Source organism: Gopherus flavomarginatus, chromosome 7 (assembly GCF_025201925.1).
Source record: "Gopherus flavomarginatus isolate rGopFla2 chromosome 7, rGopFla2.mat.asm, whole genome shotgun sequence".
Taxonomy (NCBI): Eukaryota; Metazoa; Chordata; order Testudines; family Testudinidae; genus Gopherus; species Gopherus flavomarginatus.
The window spans coordinates 111,064,996-111,086,142 of record NC_066623.1 but is presented as its reverse complement, the minus strand read 5'-3'; the positions used below and the strand labels follow the sequence as shown (position 1 = coordinate 111,086,142).

The 21,147-nt window shown below is 50.6% G+C and overlaps 1 protein-coding gene across 8 annotated transcripts in view; it reads right to left on the bottom strand.

Moving 5' to 3' along the window:
• The window catches only part of MOB3C (MOB kinase activator 3C), a 73,264-nt gene that overhangs the window by 31,021 nt on the left and 21,096 nt on the right, over window positions 1-21,147 (bottom strand). For 4 of the 8 annotated variants that reach the window (XR_007775412.1, XM_050961745.1, XM_050961752.1 and 1 more), the window contains exons 1-2: window positions 18,696-18,884; window positions 4,649-5,158 (exon numbers count right to left, since the gene is read on the bottom strand). Coding sequence is in view for 7 of the 8 variants with exons in the window: in XM_050961745.1 (XP_050817702.1) it covers window positions 4,649-5,066 (418 nt within the window). In the remaining variant the exon portion in view is untranslated. Of the gene's footprint in view, window positions 1-4,648; window positions 5,159-6,700; window positions 7,616-10,257; window positions 10,373-12,517; window positions 12,723-18,695; window positions 18,885-21,147 lie in introns of those variants that run through there. The other 4 variants (XM_050961750.1, XM_050961747.1, XM_050961746.1 and 1 more) reach the window with 4 other exon arrangements.

Below are 21,147 nucleotides of genomic sequence, written 5' to 3'. Positions count from 1 at the left end.
CGGTGGACCTCCCACAGACACGCCTGCGGTAGCTCCACCGGAGCCGCGGGACCATCGGACCCTCCGCAGAAATGCCTGCAGGATGTCCATCGGAGCCGCTGGACCGGTGAGCAGCAGTGCGCCCCCCGCAGCGTGCCGCCGTGATTGGGTGGCGAAATTGCTAGAGCCGGCCCTGCTGCTGGCTGATCAGCACTTCTGAAAGTCAGGTTACCTATTGATGCCAAAGGCTGTGATGTTAGCAGTCAGGTCTAGCGGCTGGAGTAGAAGTCAGTAGCCAGCGTAAGGAGACCAGGCTCAGAGCTGGGTTAGCTGGAGTAAGGTAAGGCTGGATCCAGAGCGGGAGCAAAGCTGAGAACAAGAAGGCCCAGTACTAAAACCACAGTGGGTGAATGCTTAGAACAGCCATTAGCCTAACGCTGCTGCTTGGCTTAAGACGACGCCCGTTGGCAAGAGCGGCAGGTATTAAAGATTGAGGCAGATTAAGCCTCCTCTAACCCAGGCTGTGGCCCTACCCATACTCCGCCCTGAGGCCCTGCCCCGAGGACTCAGCTCTGGCCAGAGTCCTGGAGCTTGGCTGGAGGCCAGGGGTGGCTTGGGCTGGCCAGTGGCCCAGGGCTCAAGCAGTTGCTCCAGCCCGCCAGCAGCTTGGGGGCTGTGCTGCTGCTTGGGCCAGCTGATGGCCTCGCTGACAGTAGGGTTGCCAACCCTCCTGGTTTCTCCGGGAGTCTCCCAGAATTGCGCTCTATCTCCCAGAGGCTACTGATGCCAAACCAGGAGATTTTATGCTGCTAACAGTCTGGTGGTGCAGCTGGGCTAAGGAAGGCTCCCTGCCTGCCCTGGCCCTGCGCCACTCATGTGGCATCCCTGCAGCCTCTGCAGGGGAGGGCAGTGGTCTATGCATGCTGCTCACGTCCCGAGCACCAACGCCACAGTTCCCATTGGCCGGGAACTGTGGCCAATGGGAGCTGCGGGGGCAGCGTGCGGAGCCCTGTGGCCCCCCTCCCAAGGGCCTCAGGGACATGCTGGTTGCTTCTGGGAGCAGTGCGTGGAGCACCCTGGCCCCCTTACCTTGAGTAGCTCCTCGGTCAGTAGCACAGTGGGGCTAAGGCCAGCTCCGTCCCCTCAGCTCCCATTGGCCGCAGTTCCCGGCCAATGGAAGCTGCGGAGTCAGCATTTGGGGAGCACACAGGGCAGGGATGTGCCAGTCACTTCTGGGAGCAGTGCAGGGTCAGGGCAGGCAGGGAGCCTGCCTTAGCCCCACTGCGCTGCTAACCAGGAGCTGCCTGAGGTAAGCCTGCCTGGCTGGCCCCTGCACCCCTCACCTCCTCCTGCACCCCAACCCCCTCTCCCAGCCCTAAGCCCCCTCCAGCACCCAAACTCCCTCCCAGAGCTTGCACCCTGCACTCTCTGCTGCACCCTAGCACCCTGCCCCAGGCTCAGCCCAGAACCCCCTCCCACACTCCCAACCCGTTGGCCCCAGCCCAGTATTGGCTAATGGAGATTCTCCTTTCACTCAGGGGGCTGTGCTGGGTGAGCAGAAGACCCTCAGTTCTCTCTCTGCTACCCTCACTTTACCCCCTTGGCCACAGTGGCATTGTCCAAGAGACAGAGAGCTCAGCAATCCCAAACAGCAGTCGAGAGGTTCATGCTGCAAGGGCTTTCATCCCCTCATTCAGGGAAGCAGCCGGAGCAGCTGCCTCCAGAACATCCAAACAGCCAGGGGCAGCTAGACGAGCATTTTTAGCTCAAGGGGGAGATCAGCTGTTCCCTCTGACACAGAACTCTCTCTATTCAAAGTGTTGATCAACCTCAGGTTAGGCCGAATCACATGTCGCTCAGTTGTGTGTGAATATGAGGCGATGCTGTGATTCAACAATGAATGCAAGCTAGTCCTCCAGTGCTATCCCACAATCCTCCAAAGGCTACCTTTTGAGAAGATTAACTTCTCCTCTGCCTAGCCTCTTCAGCCAAACAGTGATCCTGGCTGGGAGCCACCTGCCAGTTAATATTGTCCTGCACCATCACTTCACAGAATATCAGGGTTGGAAGGGACCTCAGGAGGGCATCTAGTCCAACCCCCTGCTCAAAGCAGGACCAACCCCAACTAAATCATCTCAGCCAGGGCTTTGTCAAGCCGGGCCTTAAAAACCTCTAAGGAAGGCGATTCCACCATCTCCCCAGGGAACCCATTCCAGTGCTTCACCACCCTCCTAGTGAAATAGTGTTTCCTAATATCCAACCTAGACCTCCCGCACTGCAACTTGGGACCATTGCTCCTTGTTCTGTCATCTGCCACCACTGAGAACAGCCGAGCTCCATCTCTTTGGAACCCCCCTTCAGGTAGTTGAAAGCAGCTATCAAATCCCCCCTCACTCTTCTCTTCTGCAGACTAAACAATCCCAGTTCCCTCAGCCTCTCCTCATACGTCATGTGCTCCAGCCCCCTGATCATTTTTGTTGCCCTCCACTGGACCCTTTCCATTTTTTCCACATCCTTCTTGTAGTGTCAGTTTGGGCCTTTCCTTTCATAATCCTCCAGGTGGCAAACAAGTTCCCCCAGCATGCTCTGTGACACTGCACCCAACATGCCAGAGTTTGCAGCAGTGCTGGGACTCACTGGATGCATGCTCAGAAACCAAAGTGCTCAACACGTGGGAGTGCAAGGCCAGCTGAGAGGCACAGCCACTGTCCACGCATATGCATTGAGCCTGGATGCACTGCCTTGCATTAGCGTGCATTGCGTTAAGTTACCGAGACAGGCTCCATCAATTTAAGCATCTGCCAGTCATGCCCCTAAAGTGTGGGACAGTCTCCCAAATGAAGAAATGGAAGCCCCATCAGTTAAGTCATTGGGAACTGGACTGGAGAATGAGGATGTCACTGGAGCCGTGCCACTCGACACGAGCTGAGGATTTCGTTCAATAATCCCGCACTGGTCTTTTCCATCCCAGATTACTATGGCTTTCCCACCAAGGTAACTAAAATAGGAACCCTCAACTGCAGTGACTGGATTCAGATTCACAAGCCCATGACCCTCTGGAAAGCAGTAATGGCAAGGAAGACACGCCAAGGGCTGTGTTTCACTGGAAGGATGATCACTATGTCTCAAGATTCTTAAAGCTTCTCTTTGGAGGAGAAGGAAAAAAAAATTAAAAATAAAAATCAAACATTGCTCACTTTATCGGAAAAGGAACCGCTTCCAAGAGCGCCATGTGGGCTTGGCAGCTGGGTTCAATACAACTGAACCATGGAAAGGACCGACTGCTATCTAGGGGGAAGTTTATTTATGGAATCTGGGTGCTCCATGAAAACGCTGAAAAGAGCAAGAGCCATCTGTATGGAAACAGCATTGCTGGTATGTGTCCATCAGACCAAATAATGAATCGCTGATACCGATCAGAGAACCCAGTAAACTCCAATCCCCGATCTCCCCAAAGAAGGCAGATGAACCTAATTAGCATGTGTGATATTAACATCATAGTTACCCACAGGGGTAACGAGGATTAAATCTGCTGGATGGGCAATAAAGAGGGTTAGTTCACAAACTTTTCCCCTCTGGAAACTGGGTTAGGTTATAAGAACAACTGTTTGTGGTGGGCCACTTCCTAGTGGAGATTTGTCCTCATTGAAAAAGCCACATGTCCTTGTAGGCCACATGTAACCTAGGAGTGGAACAGCAGGGAATGTCAGAGGTTGGGGTGGAGTGCATCGTCACAGCTATGTACAGGAAGCTTGAATAGCACAACTCCCCACACCCTGCTTGGCTTTAACGAGAGCTAAGAGTCCCCTACATCCACAAAAGCACCAAATGTAGGGGGAAAGGATTCAACACAATGAGTGTCACTTCATTAAGCTGGTTGCAGGACAGAGCTGGCATATTTCCCTTTGCCTTTCCAATGAATGTTAAAAAGAAGATGCAAAACTTCTTTAACAGAGAAAGTAATTATCCATGGAAACATGTTACTGGTGATGTGCTAGATTCTCCATCCCTTGGAGTCTTTACATCATGACAGAGTGATTAGCTAAAAGATATGCTGTGTTTCAAGACTGAGCTTGATAAGTTTATGGAGGGGATGGTATGAGGAGGTTGCCTACAAGGGCATATAGTCGATCTGTGACTGCTAGCAGCCGATATCTCCAATGGCCGACGATGGGACACTAGAGGGGGAGAATTCTTTCCCAGGTATCTCACTAGTGAGTCTTGCCCACATACTCAGGGTCTAACTGATCGCCACATTTGGGACCAGGAAGGAATTTCCTCCCAGCTCTGATTGGCAGAGACTCTAGGGAGATTTCGCCTCTCTCTGCAGCACGGGGCATGGGTCACTTTCAGGTTTAAACTAGTGTAAATGGTGGATTCTCTGTAGCTTGCAGTCTTTAAATCATGATTTGAGGAGTTCAGTAACTTAACCACAGGCTAGGGGTCTATTACAGGAGTGGGTGGTTGAGGTTTTGTGGCCTGCGATCTGCAGGTCAGACTAGATGATCATGATGGTCCCTTCTGTCCTTAGAGTCTATGAGTAACCACAAGCCATTGGGGCTGGATGTGGGAATCCCTGGGTGAAGTTCTAGGGCCTCTGTTATGCAGGAGACCAGATGAGATGATCACAATAGTTGTTATCTGAATGTAAGAACTAGAGCCCACTTACCGATCCTGGTAGGAAAAATGTCTTCATTGTTAATGAGCATCTCAATCCATTCCATCAGCATACACATGTACTGGGGTGCCGATAGCTTGGTCGGCCTCTTGTATTTGTGATCATCCTGCCACCTGTATTCGTATTTGAGCCCACCGGACATGATGGGGCAGCTCTTCTCGGTGCAGAACTCCGACATCGTCCCATAGATAAGGTTTATCCTGTTGAAGAAGTCAACTACGTGCACCGCTATCCAGTCATTGATATTCTCCCCAGGTGGCAACTGGACCACAGTCTTCAAATCCAGCCCAGATTTGAGAGAGGCCTGGGCTTTCTTGTACAGCTCAAACCGCTGGGTGCCAGGCTCGAATTTCTTACGGGGGCGAAAGGTTTTGTCTTTGTTGAAAACTTGGCTGAGGCACAAAGCCATTCTGGGCTGGGGCAGCCAGGTTTAAAGGGGGCAGCGGCACGTCCCAAGGCAGATTCCTAGCCTGAGAGCTTCAGGGTGGACATCGTGGGTTTCTGAAAGGAAAAGAGAGAAATAGTGAACCCGTTATTTATGAAGCCAACTGTAACAGGCTCTCCCTTACTGAAGCTGCTCACGACGAATTGGTGGCACATTCAAGAGACTAGATGGTCTTGTAGCTAAGGTATTGGATGTCAACTGAGGGAATTTGGGTTTGATTCCTGGCTCTACCCAGACTCCTTGTGTGACCATGACCTCAGTTTCTCTATGTGCAAAACGGAGCTAAAGGAAGGATTATTGTCTTGTCTATTTGGATGGTGAGGTCTTGGAGGCAGGGATGTATTTATAGCACCTAGGGCAATGGGGGACCCTGAGGCATCTCAATGATGCCATAATGCAAATGGCAATAAATGTTTTGCTGGTGCTACCATGGCTGGCCTGGTGGGAAGCCTTGCCTGTGAAAGATGGTGGCACCTTATGTTGACAGCCTCTTCATAAATCAATATCCCTTGAGTAACAGCATGATCTTTGCAGGGAAAGGCTCTGCTCACACTGGTCTCTCAAGGGCGACAGCTCTAAAGCAAAATAAAAAGCAGTAGCAAAAGCGTTCAAGGCAGCTTTCCTCCCTCCCCCTCCAAGCATCGCTGGGATGGCTTAGTGTTGATTTCCTTTGTGGTTACATGGGAAGTCCCCCCACCCCACCACAAAGAGCTTCCCAGCTCATAAAAGTGCTCCCTGTGACCTGCTCCTGCGGCCAGCCTGGCAATTCCCCCAGGCTCTGAAGCGAGTACGGCTAGCTGGCCAGTCACGCCGCTCTATTACTTAGCAGAAAATGGAGTTTGTCTTCTGTTTCTTTAAAGCCCCTAAGGCACAAATCCCATGTACAATTGTGTCCTGAGGGAAATACCGTTGGAGTGTAACAATGTGATATAAAAGGAGAGACTCCCCTACCCATACAGCCGAAATACAATGCAAACTAGTCACACACAGTCTACCTCCTCCTGCCACGTTGCTGGATTGCATCAGCTGCCATCTGCATCTTGCTTTAAAATAACAAAGCCGTGTCAGGTCTGACACCAGCTTTGGCCGCTAGTTCTGCATCTTTGCATCAGTAGAAGCAGGGTGCTCCCGGATGGGATGGCCAGGGGTTTATCTGGAGGTCACCCTAAACACTACTGTGAATTGTGGGATTACGTGCCATTTAATAAACTGCTAATTATGCCCCTAGTTGCCTTCCTGAATTTACTACCATGGAAGCAGAGGGTCTGTGTTTCTCCTGGACTCAGACTATGAACTGAAATCCGTGTGTCACTTTCAAAGAGCCAAAGGGCTCGCCAAACATCACCGATCAGCTAAAATACATTATGCAACGTCCTGCAGTTCCCAGCATTAATACTATTAAGCACATGAGATCGGAGCTCCACTGTGCTAGGCGCTGCATGTCCATCAAGTGAGAGACAGTCCTTACCCTGAAAATCTACTTTGACAAGTCTGAGCAAGTGTGGGAGAGGAACAAAGGGCACAGAAAGCGGAAGTAACTTGCCCAAGGTCTCAAGCAGAAGAGACGAGCTCAGGCCACATGAGTTCCAACCCAGTACCTGGTTCACCTGTCAGTCACAGATACACACACAGGTCCTTCCATCCCAAAGGATCCTAGAAGGTGGTTTGCAGACTCAATTACAACATACACTGGAATCACTTCAGCCACTAGAGAAGAGCAAATGCCTCTTGGGTGGAACTCCGCAGGTACTTAGGAGCCCGCTGCAGCAATAGACAGACAGTATGGCTAGAAATCAGTGGATTTGCAGGGGGAGATTTCCCCTGAGGGCAAGTTATCCAGACATCGGAGTATTAAATGTTGTCTCCAGTTGTTCCTGAGGGACAATAGCTGGTTGTTGTTGATGCTCATCTCTTCATTTTGGGTGCCCTGTGCCTCCATCTGGACAGCTGCCTGCTGTTGCGTGAAAGCAAGGGTGAAATTCACCCCATGCAGAGGGCAGCACAGGACCCTCAGTCCCATTGGGGCACGGGGATTTTCTTGCCTCTGGCCAGGGGTAGCTGCTGCTCCACATGAGAGGCCAAACGCTGCTCTCAGCCTAGCAGGGTGTCCAGCCTGTGTGCTGGAACGAGGGGGACCAAGAGCCACGGCTCCATCACTCTTTACCAGCTGTAAAGGCAAGCAACAGGGGCAGGGGCAGAGATAAGTGCGCAGGGGGTGGCATCTTGGGGGAAGAGGCAGTGCGAGGGTGGGGCTTCATGAGGAAGGGGACATGAGGGTGGTGCCACGGTTTGGGTGCTGGTACGCCCCCCCCCTTTTAAGGCGCTTCGGTCACTCCTGCTGTGGACTAAAGAGCAGAAGTTGCCTCTTAGCATGGGAAACAGGGCTCAAGCCCTCCGAGACAGAATTCAGTGCCGCTCTATGGCAGTGCTTGGGGGGGAAGCGGGGGCATCTGGGCGTGGTAGCAGGCCCTCTTAAACACTCCAGCAGCGTCACGGCTTCCTGCCTAGCAGCACAGAACGGCCTGCGAGGGAGGCTGGTGGTTTGTAACCCAAAGCATCCACCCAGTTACTGAGCCTGGAACTAGTGCCGGATAAAGAATGAACATTATCTTGTACTTTCCTGCACGGCTGTCACATTTTCAAGGCGCACCCTGCTGATACCGATAAGTTTTCCATGACTGCAAGTTTTCTGGATATTTGGGTTACATCTACTTCTAAAACAGACTCCTGCCCCGCCCTCTCCCCATCCAGCAGAGTGCTGAAGCAAGCACTTAACTTGAAGCTTGCAACTTACTGGACTCCTATTGACTTCAACAGAGCTATTCACAGGTTTAAAGTTAAGTAGGTCCTTCAATAATTTCACTAGATCAGTGCCATAAATATAACTGATACACAGACACACATACAATACTATTGGGCATTAGTAGTGACTCCATAGTTAAGGTTGCATTGAGAGTTGCACTTAAAGTAGGATTCAAGGTCCCTCACGCTACATAACATGCACCCGTATCTGGAGCTCAGTCACCACTGCCTATCACCTTAGGCCAGAGCCCCAGCTTGGCTAAATTAGCATCTCTCCACTAAAGTCACATACTTAAGAGTTTAAGGCCAGACGGGATCATGAAGATCAGCTAGTCCAGCAGTTTTCAACCTTTTTTTCACCTGTGGACTCCTGAAAAATTTCAAGTGGAGGTGCAGACCCATTTGGCAAATAAAAAGTGAAAGGCTGTGATCCATAAGAACATAAGAACTGTCTGACCCAGTAGGGCCAATGGTCCATCTAGCCCAGTATCCTGTCTTCCGACAGTGGCCAATGCCAGGTGCCCCAGAGGGCATGAACTGAACAGAGAATAATCAAGTGATCCATCCCGTCGCCCATCCTGGCAATAGAATAGAGGCTTTTAAATCCCCGTTCCTCCAATCATTAAGGTGTTATTTGTACATCTATATTCTACGACTCTTTCCAACTCATTTATACTCAGTGGGAAATGAGTCTCTTCTCCAATAACCAGCTCCGAGGACATATTTCATCATACAAAGTTATTCCACTGTATCACTTTCTTGTTGTCATACAAACTGATTTCTTCAATCATTAGACAAATGGAGGTGAATTTCCTTTTTGGATATTTATTGTCTTACTAAAACCCAATTAAACCAATGACACTATTAAGCATATGGGATGTGTTTTCTTACAGCGTCTCTGTGAAAGATATACATGAACTGGTGCACCGGACCAAGCTGATTTCCTAGTGCACAAGTCCTTTAGTTAATCTGCTATGACGGCAGCGCTGTACGTGCCTGGTCATTACGTTCCAGTCTACCCCAAATGCAGTCAGCACCTACAGGAGCTGTTTGCCATGGTTTTGCTTAGCGAGCTGCTATCGGCACTGCTGCCAAGCTGCACTGGCCTTGTAAATCCTTACAGGAATTTGGAAGAAAACAGATCTTCAGAAAAAGTAGAAGCAGAACGTTCCCCTTCAAAGCAAAGTCAGTCTGTAGAGCCACAAACCTACAAAGAAGCCAGGTCACTTCTCGATCTCCCTCAAGAGGGGTCAGTTTAGTACCAGCACAAATCTTGGATGGGGAGGGTAAAGCAAAAGCTCAGAGCCCAGGGACCTGGGGGAGAAATCTTGGCCCCACTGAATTCAGGGGAGTTTTGCCCTCCCCAGCAACGAGACCAGGGATTGCAGCCTTGCAGTCTAATTGCCGCTCTGGTTCTTGTGGTTAAGGCACTGAAATGGGACTCTAATTCCTGGCTCTGACACAGACTCCTTGCATGACCTTGGGCAAGTCACTTTGCCCCTTTGTGCCTCAGTTTCCCCAATTGCAGAATGGAGATGATGATCCTTTTCTACTCACAGGGATGGTAGGAGTGCTTGCAGTGGAAGCTGCTATACAAGTACAAAGTATTATTATTCATAGCTCTCAGCTATGGTTTCACCCAAAGGCCTGGAAATCAATTGCACTGACTTCAACAGACTCTGAGGGGAGGAAACCTGCAGTTAAAAGTGTAGGACCAAATTCCCCCCTCTCCCATAGTAGCCTCTGATTGTGGGCACCAGACCTTATTTACAGAGAGCAAACACACACCCAGTGGGGCTGATGATGTTCCAGCCATGCCCATGTGCTCAGGACTGCTCCATATAAACAGTAGGAAGATGGCCAAGTCTCAGGCCATTCTAGGAGAGCTGAGGGAGGCTCAGTATATGCTGCAGCGGCTTCATCTCAGACAGCTGTCTCACACCATTAGACACCCTGCCCCGATCTCTCCCACCTCTTCACTGAATGCATCCTGGAGCAACACAGTGGCCTAGAGGTGCACATTTTTGCTTTTAATTTTCACATTACAAAACAAACTCCTTCCCAAAGCATCAAATCCGCAGGGGGAAGAACAAGCAGCAGCTGCAGTCTAGTCCATTACAGCAGGTGCCTACAAACCCTACCAAGGATACAGCTGAAATAAATCTAAGCCTCTGGACATCTAAACCCCAGGCTTACAGGAAAGGGGACTTGGGGTCAGTCTCTTGCTTTCTATTCCCGATTTGCTGCTGCATTTGGGGAAGTCACTCTGCCTGCCTTAGTTTAATTATTCTCTATCTTACCGGGGTGCTTTGTGAGGCACCACTGATCTGTGATCCCTGATAGGGGCACTCACCTCTTCAGCACCTCCAAGTGGCAGGGTGCAGTACTGCCTTCCTTTTCCCACCCCTGGTGCCACCTGCATGCTGCTGGCCGCCCTCGAGGCCTTCCACGGCTTGGCCCTCCAGCTGAATCACAAAGTCTGAATGACCTTCCAGGGTATTAAAGAGTCTAATAAATAAACAGTCTATCTGCCCTCACTGGGGTCTTCCGCTGCAGCTCTGGGCCCTTTAAATTAGGCTCTTTGTTCAGAGTCCCAAATAAGCCCTGTTCCCTTCATGGGGTTTATGCCAGTGGCTGGTGGCAGAACCTGGCTCGCTCTCTGCTCTAGGTTCCAGCCCAGGGACCCTATGCACAGTAGCCACACCCTTCCCTCTCCAATCCGTCACTGCTGCTTCCCGGGGCTTCTTCCAACCAGGCCCTTTATCTCCAGCCCTCGCTCAGGGCCAGCGTCCCCAGGTTACTCTCTCTGCAATCCCAGCTGTGCAGGTTCAGCCAGCCATGAACTCTGCGTATTGTCAGGCCCCTGTGCATGCGTGCGTGCGTGCGTGCGTGCGTGCATGCATAGATAGATAGATAGATAGATAGATAGATAGATAGATAGATAGATAGATAGATAGATAGATAGATAGATAGATTCCCTTCTTCTCTCCTCCAGTCCTAGTCAGGCACTGCTCCACTGACCACCAGGCAGCTCCTTTTATCTGAGTCAGCAGGGCCCTGATTGGCTGTTGCTAGCCCCTCTAGCCCTGGAAGGACCAAGTCTCTGTGGTTTTCCAAAGTGACTACTCCAGAGAGTCCTCTCTAGGCAAGCTTGGAGGACCCACCTTCGCTGCTCTTTTCTTCTCAGCTCGCGCCTTCTTAGGGAATCGTGTAGTAGGGCCCCAGCAGGGAACTGCAAAGGGCTAACACACTCCATCACAGATCTGTAGACCGGCAGGTGAAAAGCACTATACAAGTATTATTATTTTCTTTATAAGAATTTGCTTAGATATTTCTCTGGGAGGCCCAGAACTCATCTCTGCTGAGCAACATCAGCCCTGCCAATTGCACAGAGGATCGCTGTGATACCACCCAGGGGTTGAATCATGGAGCAAACGGGGAACTGATCGGAAACCCTAGCCTTTCGCTAATTTGTCCTAGTGACCAGGAGACCCATTGCAAAACAAAGTTGCTGAATCACGAATCAGTTCTTTCTCAGCTGTTGTTTAATCACTGGTGATATTTCCAGGCATGCCAGGACATGGGCTGGAGTAGATCAATAACTCTTCAACCTTTGGCCTAGTTACAGCCACTGGCAGCACAGAACCAATGCAACTGCTTGTGCAGATGGACAGAGCTGCTGTTTGTCCCAAATGAGCTTTCCCTTGCTTGAAATCGCAGCTGGTTCCTACCACTGCTAATTACAATGTAGTCAGTCCGCATAAGGATTTGCCCGATCTAAGGTACTTACGTGGCTCCTGTTACCATAGTATCAGAGCATCTCATGACCTGTAATGCATTTACTCTCGCCACACACCAGTGCAGTAAGGAAGTGCATTATCCCCATTTTATGGATGGAAAACTGAGGCACAGCATGTCTAGGTGAGTTGCCCAAGAAGTCTGTAGCCAGCCAGGAGACTGATCCCTGCACAGTCCTGCCCCTCCATACAGAAGTGTCATATTGCATCAGACCATGGTCCATCTAGCCCAGTAGCCTGTTGCTGACAGCGGCCTGTACCAGCGCTTCACAGGGAGTGTACATGTAAGCAGAGTCAGGATGAGCTCTACCCTGACATCTTGTTTCATTTCATGGAAATCAGTCCACTAGAGGCACCAAAAAGCCACAGAGCCTGTCAAATCAACCAGGAGGACCTAAACTTCAGGAGGGCATCATCCTCCCTCCTGCAGAGACTGGGGACACTCACACCCCCGGCTTTGGGCCCATTGCTAACTGGATTGCAGGGAATTTCATGAATTAGAACTAGCATTGCAATAGCATCTAGAGTCCCCACTTTACCAGGCACTCTATAAACATATAGTAAGAGAGAGTGTCCCTGCCCCTAGAGAGCTTACAATCTATATAGCCAACAGACAGGAGGGGAAACTGAGGCACAGGGCAGGGACATGACTTGCCTGAGGTCACTGAGCAAGCCCATGATAAAGCCAGGAATAGAACCCTGGTCTCCTGACTCCCAACCCAGTGCCTGAGCCAATCAGCCTGTCCTGAAGTCTCCCAGGTATTCATAGCACCAGCTCCATCCAGTTTCCCAGCCCTCAGCGAGCAGCATCCTTACCCCAGCATCAGGATGGACGGAAGCAGATGAGGGATGCCAACAGGTGTCCGTCCTGGCCGGAGACCTAGCTGCCTTTCCTGCTGCGCTGCCCCCATTGTGAGCGGGGCCCTTCCTGTCCCAGGTGGGCCTGTCCCGGCAGCCACAGCTCACAATTGCCTGGGAAGGCAGGAAGTTGGAGAGCGCCGGCTCCCTCCCCCTCCCCACAATGCTCCATTTACCAGCCAGGGTCCCAGATTCCTTTGCCAGCGAGCTGCAGCAGAAATGCCTCAGTACTGTAGACGAAGGAAGGAAGGGGGAGCCCTCTTCCTGTATCTGCTGGGTCAGGCACAAATATAAGACTCGGCTGCCAATTTCACCACCAGCTGCACTGTGTTCATTCCTCAAGGCACGTGGCCTTGTCTACACTGAGAGGAAGCACCAGTTTAGCTTAAACTGGTTTAATTAAATCAGGGAAAATCCAGATCGGTTTAAAACCAGTTTAATTGGTCTAGTTTGTGCCTGTAAATTTACCACCTAAGCCAATGCTCAAGCCACGGCTAAGGCAGAATAGGTGTCCACATGCAGAGCTGTAACTTACCACCTGTCTCCACTAGCAAGTTAAAGAGAGAGTTATACTGGGAGAAAAGTGTTTTACACTGGTATAGCCCTGCCTGTTCAGAAAGAGGAATAAGCCACGCTAGCAGAAGCACCTTCATAGCAGTATAACAGTGTCCACACTAGGGGTTGTACTGGTGTAACTATCTCAGTTAAAATAATCATGCCCCTCTCTGATATAGTTACATGCATACAACGCTGAAGAAACATAGGGCTTCTCCTAACAGTTTCCCAAGAACAGGTTCCTCTGTGCCTCAAAAGGACATCCGTTACCGGTGCAAGGGTTAGCGTTTTTCAGATGCAGACTGACAAAGCTCTGGGCCAGTCCCGTCAGCTCCACTGCACAGATGGGGAAACTGAGGCACAGGTGGAGTTGCGTGAGTTGTCCAAAGTCACACAGCAGCTCAGCGGTGGCACTGGGAGTCAGAAGACCTGGATGGGTGTTCCTGGCTGTGTTTCTGTGTGACCCAGGGAAGTCGCTGAACCTCTTGATGCCTGTTTCCTCTCTCATTCTTTGTCTGTCTTGTTTATTTAGACTGTAAACTCTGAGGCACAGGCTCTCTCTTACTGTGTGTATGTACAGCACCCAACACAATGGGGTCCTGACTGATTTACCTTGGAATAGAACCTAGCTCTCTCCTGACTCCCACTACTCACTAGACCACACTGCCACAGCCAAATACAAAATGAATATTCATCCAGGGTCACAGGTTTCAGAGGGGCAGCCGTGTTAGTCTGTATGAGCAAAAACAGAGAGGAGTCTTTGTGGCACCTTAGAGACTAACAGGGTCAGATGCGGAAGGAAGCCACAAACGAAAATGGCACTCACAGCCCAACTGGCTAAGTTTCAGTTCCTCTAGTCATCAGTCCAGCTTCAGAGACCTCCCAATAGGCACAGCAACCTTTAAACATGAGAAGTCCAGCCAGCGTATGGTGTAAGATGCAGGGCACAGGGCTCTCGTGCATCATCTCCACTTTGTTACACAAGTACACACAGAAGAGGAAAGGAAAGTCGCATGAATGGGGAAAGTGATAAACAAGAGCTAGACTGGGCAGCGGGGAGCTCCTGAGTTCTAATCTAAGTGCCCAGATACCAAGGTGATGGGCACAGTATGAGACCAGAACAGAACCCCAGCTCTGATTCTGATTTTCTCAGGCAGCTGGGCAAGTCACAACCTCCTTGCCTCAGTTTCCCCATTTTTAGAATGAGGGTATATATGGTGCACCCCTCTCTTTGCTCAGTTCTGCTGTGTTTAGCTTGAAAGCTCCTCAAGGCAAGGCCCAGGCTCCCCTGTCCCTTGAAAAGCGTTTAGGCCCAGATCCTCAAATATACTGTAGTTCTAGAAATGAGGACACTGAGGCAGGGAGGTTGTGACTTGCCCAGCTGCCTGGAAGCTAGCCACGTAAATCTCGTTTAGGATCTGGGCTTTCATACATTGTGGCTGCTACCAGAAAGAATGAATAAGTAAGTATTATTATTAAACCATGAGAAAGCAAACTCTGCAGCCCTGGGTGACCAAAACGAACAGATCAGCCAGGAAAATGTATCCATCTGCTCATCGGCTGAGAACACAGCTTGGTACTTGATCTACAATTAAATGCAGTGCTGGGAGGCTGTTTGAAACCTTTAATGAATTAAATCCCCTCTCGCATGCCGGTGGTCAAAGACTCACACAAGCATCTGGCTCTGATAACCTCAAACAGCCACTGAGCAACACGATCCAAATTTTAAAGAAGCGGAACAGCTGCTCTCACAGAGCGAGGCATTTAACATCCTAACACCAGCCTAACAATGGCTCTGACATGCTGCCAGCTCCTAAGGAAGTGCTCAACCAGGGGCGGGTCACAGATCACAGGCTTTCAAATCCATGCGTGAATTTCCAGTGGGGGGTAAAAATCCATCTTTAGGAAATGCAGGGCCCCAGTTCGAAGCAAGGGGCCCTATGCCTGCTTGCATTTTTGAACCCAGGGGTGGGACGGCAAGCAATCAACTTTTGGGGGCCTCTGTAAAATGTGAGTGTCCCTCCAAACATCCAGGCCTGAATCAACCTGTCTGTTGGAGGCTGCCTGAATCTGCACAGAGCCTGAGTTTACAACAAACTGGTCTGCATGCCCCTGCAATGCTGCTCTCTAGTGGACAGACTTGGTCCTACCCCTTTGCCAACTCTACACCCCTGCCCTGCTCATGAGTGCACCAGATCTCTCTACCAGCTTAGTTAAGAGTCATCCTTTTAGTTCACCGACTCTTGGGTTTTGGGAGTTGACAGTCACAAACTTCCTCTCTTGTACCACATGCATGTGGCTTGTGGGTGACCTTGGGGCCTGAGTATCTGCAGAAAAACCCAAACATGGCAATGCCTCTCAGAGCCTGAGTCAACCGACTTGGGTTTGCAGGGCTCGTCGGACGGGGCTAAAAATAGCAGTGCAGACGTTCCAGCTCGAGTTTCAGAGCCCAGGCTCCAGCCATAGGTGCCGATAGCATGGGTGCTCCACAGCTCAAGCACCCATGGAAAAAAAATAGGGGGTCCTCAGCACCCACCATCCACAGCTGTTTGGTGGGGCCCCGGGACTAGCCACCCAGCAGCGAGCGGCTGACGAGAGGCGCTTGGATGATGCGGGGTGGAGAAGAGCGAGCAGTGGGTGGGCAGGAAGGGCTTTGGGGGGAGGGGGTGGAGCGAGGGCAGGGCCCTGGGGCAGAGCTGGGGTGGAGCACCCAGAGGGAAAAAGAAAGGTCAGTGCCTGTGACTCCAGCCCAAGCAAGAATATCTACACTGCCATTCTGAGCCCTGCAGCATGAGACCCGCGAGCCTGAGTCAGTCGACCCGGGCTCTGAGACTTGCTGCGATGGGGTTTGTTCCTTCTGCCATGCGGGCACACCCGAAGTGGCCCTGCGCTGCGGACTCCGGCCAGGCAGGCTCTGCGTGACAAAAGAAAGAGGCCTGTAGGACTCTTCCTACCCGGCTCAGTGGCTGACTTCAGCTCCTCTCAAGTTTGACTGCACCAGTCTTCCTTTCAATGTCATGCTTTAGGGAATTCCTCTCTGTTCTCATCAGTAAAAGAGGAAAGTCCCCTGCTGATACATGACTTTGACAGCAGACGAGCATTGGAGAAGTCAGCGAGGAACCTGCTAGCTGAAGCTTTAAAGGGATAATGGCGAGATATTTCAATCGGATATTAACCTCTCCAGCCAGCTGTCCCATCAGGCACCTGCAACTGCACTAACTATTCTTAGTTGGGCTCTGATCCTGCACTCACGTACACACGTGCCTCTGCAGTCAGCAGGACGAGGGGGCTCACAGTTAAGCATGCGCAGAAGCATTTGCAGATTTGGAGCCTTGTTACTGTTGTAGTGAAACCCTGATACAAAGAGCCGTATGTCTGGAAATGGATCGGACGTCCCCTAGGGCTCAGCAGTGTTATGCCCAAGTCAGCCATCTGCACCCTGTCCCTGTACAGCCTTTGAGTTTAACTCATCTAGCGGGACGTGACATGATTATATTTTAAAAATGGTCACTTGGCCACAAAGTTCCCCAGACAGGGCTGGTTTCTCTTGGCTTCCTGCTGAAGCCAGACCCCTGCTGCCTTGGCGGAACGGGGTTATTGGCCACAGATCCCAAGTGCAGTCATAAAGGATGGAAAATTCCAGGAGACGTTCCAAGGAAATTGCTGGGAGGAGGAGTTTGCTGGTGGGGGCGTGAAGGGCTGGGGGAGAGGCCAAAGCGAGCGAGCCTAGGAGAGGAAGATCTGAAGAGGAGCCCCAGCTGAGAGATGTTGCTCTGAGCTCCTTGGAGATCATCATTTACCTGCTAGACGCCATGGGAATCTGTCTGTGGGTCCCAGGAAGGGAACTTCCCGCACAGTCTCAGCACCAACCACCATAGCAACTAGGCACCAAAACCCAAGTAGAGAATCACCCTTCTGGCTGCTGCAGTCAGGACACAGCCTGGGAAGCTGCAGCCAGGAGAGCGGAGCCCAGGTTACTCCTGTGGCTATTTCCCATCAGATCGCTCAGGACTTGGAAACCCCTTTCTCTTACCTAGTGCAAAACACTACAACCGTGCCAAGCAGATTTCTGCTTCCAGACCCCTCCCCCCTGCCTGGTTTTGTTCACTCCTTCTTCACCCAGCCCACTGCCAGATAGTCCCCATCTGCTGCCTCCACGCCCACTGCCTGGTATCACCCAGCCTGCCTGCTGCTCCTGCCACATCTGCCTGCCCCAAGCCGGCCCATCACTCTGCCCAGTGCTAGCCCACTGAGTGCCTGGCATCACGCACCTCGGCTACTGCTCCTCCAACACCTCCTTAGAATTCGCCTCTGATCATGCCTCCTTGTAGCGTTTCTTCCCCAAGGGACCCGGAGACAGCTTCAGTCTATCTAGCCCCATCACCTCCTCACACCATGTCTTTCTCCTCCCTCCACCTCTGTGAGGTATGGCGGTGCTGTTATCCTGGAACAGAGGCACAGAGAGGCTAGGTGACTGGCCCAAGGTCACACGGGGAGTCTGTGGCGGGGGGGGAATTGAACCCAGGTCAGAGACTAACACCTTCACCACCGGGCCAGCCTTCCTCTCACTAGACCGATCCTCTTACTTGGAAAGCAGAAGAGAGGTGTAGCTCTCTGGCCAGTGTGTGTTACATGTTCCACTCTGTGCCTGACCCACAGAGGACATGGATCTACCACAGCTGCCAGCTAGGGGATTTGGGGTCTGTGTAATTCAGTAAAGGCTCATGCTCCTAGCTTTGGAGGGACCAGGTCCAGTCCTTAGTAACAGTTGCTACAGAGGCACAACCCCAAAAAGCCTGGGCTCAGTGGCTCCTGATGCCTATTCAGAGCATGTGAGCCGCGCAGCCCCCATGTGGGGGTCAGACGTGATACCAAAAACAAGACACACCAACCCTCTACAATTCATCTTCTCAGCAAACCCAAGCTCCTCCCGAACTCCATGCTCTCACTCCAACACGTATGGACCAGCTTCCAGGACATGAAATTGCCTCACTCAAGCCACTAGCTATGGGACATGTAACTGCAAAACACTACAACCACACAAAGTAAATTTCTGCTCCCAGACCCTTGTCAGTTTCCTCAGCGTAGCCTTACAGTGGCAGCTGGCCCCTGTCCAAACTCTGCTAAGCACAGAATATTGCTTCCAAACTGGCTCTTTTGGCTCCCCATCTGCTCCAGGAAGTGACATTTACTCTGCTTATCGGCTCCGAAAGCCACAATCATTCCCCCTCTGCTATGGCTGGCCCCTCACGCTCGCCCTGGATGTCACAAAATACGGGGTCACTAAATATTTACAAGCACACCAGCTGAGCGGACCCTAGTTTGCAGCATCCAGCTCCTGAAATGCCCCCTCCCCCTAAAATGTACCATCTGCAACTTCACTGCGGGGGTCTGAAGTTGGGGGAATCAATCCCCTTGGCTGTGTTTGCTCTTGTTCCCAGGGGGAGTGTGACACACAACAGGCTAGCAGGGAAAGCGTGAGGTTGGAGCTGGAAGGGGCTTTGCTGGGAGACAATTATTCTCAGAGCAAACCAGAAATTTCATAAAGAAAGTTTAAAGAAACCCAAAACCAAACACTCACCTAACTCCAGAACTGATCTGAATTAGAGACCAAATCCCTCCCGAGTGTATGGAAAGGTCAACTAGCTAGATCCTCCGGATTCCTTCTGGGCTCCCTCGGTTTAGCTGTGAGATCCCGGGGTCAGGGAAAAACCTCACACACGCAGCAACCCTTGCTGGGGTTTTCATTAAAGAAACTCTGCCTGATCTTTCCCGCCCCCCCCCCCCCCAGTGATGTCATATCCTGAGTGAGTCCAGAGTACAGCTGCCTTAGCAATAACTGACTCAAAAAAAAAAAAAAGAAAGAAAGAACCCATAGCTCGCCCTGCCCCCTACGCCTCAATCGCTCTGTCTCCTGCTTCCACTCTGTGGCATGCAGCGTAGTTGTAGCCGTGTTGGTCCCAGGATCTCAGACAGACAAGGTGGGTGAGGTAGTAACCTTTATTGGACCAACTTCTGCAGGGGAGAGAGAAGCTTTGGAGTTTACACAGAGCTCTCCTTCAGGTCTGGGAAATCACCCACTGAATCACAGCTAAATACAGGTTGTTTCACATAAGTAGTTATATATTTCAAGGGATCATTCCAGGTGAAGTGGCCTGTTATCACCCCTCCAGTCCTGGAGGGCAGGAAAGCTGTGGAAGGGGAAATTTAGTGGGTTACAGATTGTTGTAAAAAGCCATAAATCCAGTGTCTGTATTCAGTCCATGGTTTCTAGCATCTAGCAGAGCTAAGAATTTATGCTCCCAGGCTGTCGTGCGCTGGTTTCCTTTCATATCTGCTATGATGATCAACACCCCCCACATCCACGGGTCCCACACATGCCTATCACAACATGTGGCATATCTTATCCAGTGCACTAAATGCCCCATAACCACCAAGTGGGTAAAACAGACAGACAATCACATGTCACCAAGTGATCGCTCTATAGCTGATGTCTCAGTCCTCGTCCTCAAGGAAACCTGCACAATTCCTTCAAAAAATAAGACTGGGAGCTTAAATTCATTTGTTAGATGCTAAAAATCCTGGACCAAACAGACACACTGTATTTATTGCTTTTTACAGCAACCTATAACCCTTTAAACCTGCATCCGCAATGACTGCAGAGGTGTTAACAGGCCTGAATGATCCCTTAGAATATGTGCAGCTAACTACCTGTGCTGAACAATCTCCTCTACCTTGTATTTAGCTGTGATGCTGGGAGTACCTTTCCCAGCCTCGAAGGAGAGTTCTGTGTAGCTCGAAAGCTTGTCTCTCTCACCAACAGAAGCTGGTCCAATAAAAGAGACTGCCTCACCCCCTTTGTCTCTCCACTCTGTGGAGCTTTTTGCTGTGGATCATGTTCCCTGGGAAACTGTAACGCACACATCATGCTTTGATGCCACAATATCTCCTTGGGCTGCGGGTCTTTCATTGGGCTTCCCCTAGTTGGCTCCAGCCACAGATTTACAAAGGAGTGTGACATGTGGCAGTATAGCTTTCCCAATGAAGAAGTTAATTGAGGGGTGGGACCGGAGGAGAGAGAAGGGGAGAGAAACATTTACTATTCGCTTTCCCGTTGCCACTGACAATCAGCTGGTGGATTTAGCCTTCAGTGCTAGCACAACTGTCACCAGTGTTTAGAAAAAGAGAGATTCTCTTGAGCGAATTGGCTTTAAAGTTGCTTCCTTTAAATGTCACATTTAAAACAGAGCTCTGATCCTGCAGTTTGGTGTAACTGAGCCTGACTCCGGCTATTTCTATGAGCAAGATTGGGTCTTTAAATGCGTATATGATAAAGTTCCTTAAGGGGACCAAAACTCCTGGTATAAACCTGCAATCCTGGTGGTCCCCAAAGCTGCCTCTAAATCCTGTGGACATTTTAGGGATGTGAGGAATCTAGAATCAAGCCCCTGGCAGTTCTGCACAGCAAGTTTCTGTACTTGTGTAATTAACAACACCTTCAATTTCTATGACAAAGGTTTTTAACACATCCAATTTCCTTCACTGTTTGCTCTCTAGCTTTGCTTTTTGCCCCTCTCTCTCAGCTCAGCAGCTTAGCCTTTGCTTATCATTAGTTTCACCATCAGATTGACTTGTATTGGCACAAAGCTACAGCCTTTGGGTAGCAAACATTGCTGGAGAATGTTTGCAAAAGGGGTTTTTGTTGCGGGGGGGAAAAAGCGCCATGGCAACATTTCTGTTGTTCTTAGCTTCTGTAAGCCCTCATTCTATACAAGGGAGATTTAGGGCCAAGTTTGTCCACATTTTCCATTAACTATTGGCTACATAAGCTATGTAACGACCCTTCCCCAGCCCTCTCAAGATTGGCTTGTAGCTACTAACAATACCTTGATTTTCTTAAAGGGGACCATCAACATATATGTAATCAAATCCCTCTGCTACTCATGGCAGCTTCAGTTACTAAAATTAAAGAATGTGAAAGGTCTCATTTATTTCTCACTATTTATGGGCCTCATTGAGCAGTCAGGGGACAC